This window comes from Primulina huaijiensis, unplaced genomic scaffold, assembly GCF_012295235.1.
Source record: "Primulina huaijiensis isolate GDHJ02 unplaced genomic scaffold, ASM1229523v2 scaffold41431, whole genome shotgun sequence".
NCBI classification, from domain to species: domain Eukaryota; kingdom Viridiplantae; phylum Streptophyta; class Magnoliopsida; order Lamiales; family Gesneriaceae; genus Primulina; species Primulina huaijiensis.
The window spans coordinates 1-2492 of record NW_027359861.1 but is presented as its reverse complement, the minus strand read 5'-3'; the positions used below and the strand labels follow the sequence as shown (position 1 = coordinate 2492).

General features: G+C 35.4%; 1 protein-coding gene across 1 annotated transcript; it reads left to right on the top strand.

Moving 5' to 3' along the window:
- Positions 1-1115: 1115 nt before the first annotated feature.
- LOC140969390 (zinc finger BED domain-containing protein RICESLEEPER 2-like) lies at positions 1116-1493 on the top strand (the record flags this gene model as incomplete). The annotated part of the gene is made up of 1 exon (XM_073430712.1): positions 1116-1493. A coding segment is annotated over exon 1 (378 nt), but the record flags the coding sequence as incomplete, so codon positions are not given.
- Positions 1494-2492: the final 999 nt, after the last annotated feature.

The following is a 2492-nucleotide window of genomic DNA, read 5'->3' as shown; positions in this document are numbered from 1 at the left end:
TTCTCTCACCATTTCAAATCCGCCGCTGCTCATATTTCTTCTCTGTAAGATTCAAGATCTTCGCTGATAGTTCTCGACTTTTTTGTAATATCAGTTGTGTCATCTCATATCTCAGTTGCTTCATCATCGATTAAGGTATACACTTCCTCATTGTGGTTTTATTTTAGTTTTTTTTGTTTAAATACTGCATTTTTAATCATGGATCTTCGTCTTTTTCTCCATCCTCTTTGTGTTTGTGGTATCTGGTGATATATATCAAGCTTCCACAACTCTATTGTGCATCATCTTTGGAGGTAATTTTATTTGAGTTCAAGTTTGTAGAACCCCGTAAATGCTAGTATTATTTAACAAGAGATACGAATTTTTTTGATATTTCAAAATATTGTCAGTACAAGATATGGATTATTGAGTTATTGAATATGGCAACAGCTTGTTCGATTGCAAATTCAATTAGTCCAGTTGTAAGTTCTGATGCGCTAGTTGAACAAACCATTAATAATGAGGATGCTGCAAATTTACTCGTGGAAGAAGAAGATAATATGTTCCATAAACCTAAAAGGCAAAAGAGGTCCGGTGTATGGTTAGAAATGACTGAAGTGGTTGATTCAAATGGTGATGATAAATATCAGTGTAAACATTGCTGGATGTATTTAGCAAAAATTATATCAGGTACGACAACACATCTGAAACGTCATTTATCCCATTGTTGTAAATAGTTGGAGGCTAAGAAGAAGCTTGAAGATAAAATGAAACAACAACTTGTTTTTGCTCCTATTGGTGTAAATCCAACATCTTTACCTCCATTCCATGATGGAAAATTCAGCATGGAACTTATGAAAGAGACAGCAGCGACATGGATTCTTATGCATGATCACCCTTTTTCAATATTGGACGAAGAAGGATTTAACATGTTTTGTAGACGTGGAATGCCCGAGTGGATTGGGGTATCTCGAGCCACTACGAAAAAAAATTGTTTCACGATCTATGAGATGGAGAAAAAAATGTTGTGTAATGTGTTGAAGACGGTGAGAAATATTAGCTTGACTACAGACTTGTGGAAATCAAATAATCAGAAAATCGAGTATATANGTGTGAATGATGCTGCAATTAAGTATATGAAGGAAGATTTTTCCAGAATAAAAAATAATATAGTTTGTGGAGGAAAGTGGTTTCATGTTAGGTGTTGTGCCCATATTTTTAATCTTATAGCACAAGATGGCCTAAATGAAATCAAAGATATAATTAATATCATTCGACAAAGTGTTGATTTTATCAGGCGGACAGATGCAAGGCTTCTTAAATTTGTTGAGATTATTAAGCAGTTAAAGTTAGATGAAAGGAAATTGATTGACGACTGCATAACTAGGTGGAATTCAACATATGAGATGCTGAAAGTTGCGATATCTTTTAAAGAAGTTTTTCCAAGATTCAAGGATCGAGAAACAAGTTATATTGATTGTCCTATGGAGGAAGATTGGGAGAAATTACAAAAGGTGTTTCCTATCTTAAAAGTATTTTATGATGCTACAAAGATAATTTCAGGAACCGAGTATGTAACGTACCGTATTTTTTACTACTTAAAATTTGCGGAAAAATTAAAAATTTTCTTAATTAAATAATGAACCTTCAAAATTTGATAAATTAAACTGTATGTCTCAAAATAATGTCTGCCAAAAGTATTTGCTTGAACTCAAAATCGTAACATAAAACCAGAGTATTTCAACATAATATCATTAAAACTTAGGCGGTCTTCGGGTCTAGCCTCCTGCTCAGTCCAAGCCGGCTCCTTGGTCCCCACCCCTAGCCTCTTCAACATACTCCTCACCTGCATCGATCAAGTTTAGTGAGTCTAAAGACTCAACACGTATAAACTGGAAGTAACGAGTAGTTTGTAATAAAACCACATGCAACTTCAAAATAGTGCGTACATACGTGAAACCTGAACTTGTAATTAAACTTGAACATACATATATAACATAGACGTGCCATAACGTGAAAACTTTTCGTAAACATGCTTGCATACTTGTACATACATAACTTCATCATTTTGCGTAGAGGCATGTTTCAAAGCAAGTGACCCATAACATAAATCGCCTGATCAGACTAAACCACAGTACTGGGCTGACAGAGAAAAATCCACTGCCACATACGTGAGATCCCCGTTCATGCTTTAACGGGCAGATTGGTCCTCGTGCATGATTTAACGTTTTCCAATCCTGATTTAAACCCGTTCATGCTTTAACGGGGTGGGTTGGTCCCTAGTCATGCTTTACCGCTTTCCAACCACATACATAATTTGGTCACAAGGCATTTAGCATACCTCAAAACTTGAAAATATTTTATTTTCACGTCAAACATACTTACTTGGCGTTGAGGGATTCGTTGGATCTCGCTTGGGTCCACTACTGCACATACTAACAAGATTTCAAGCACTTAATTTCCATACGTAGACATAATAATCGTGCTCATCACCCAAAATGACAATTTTCTTA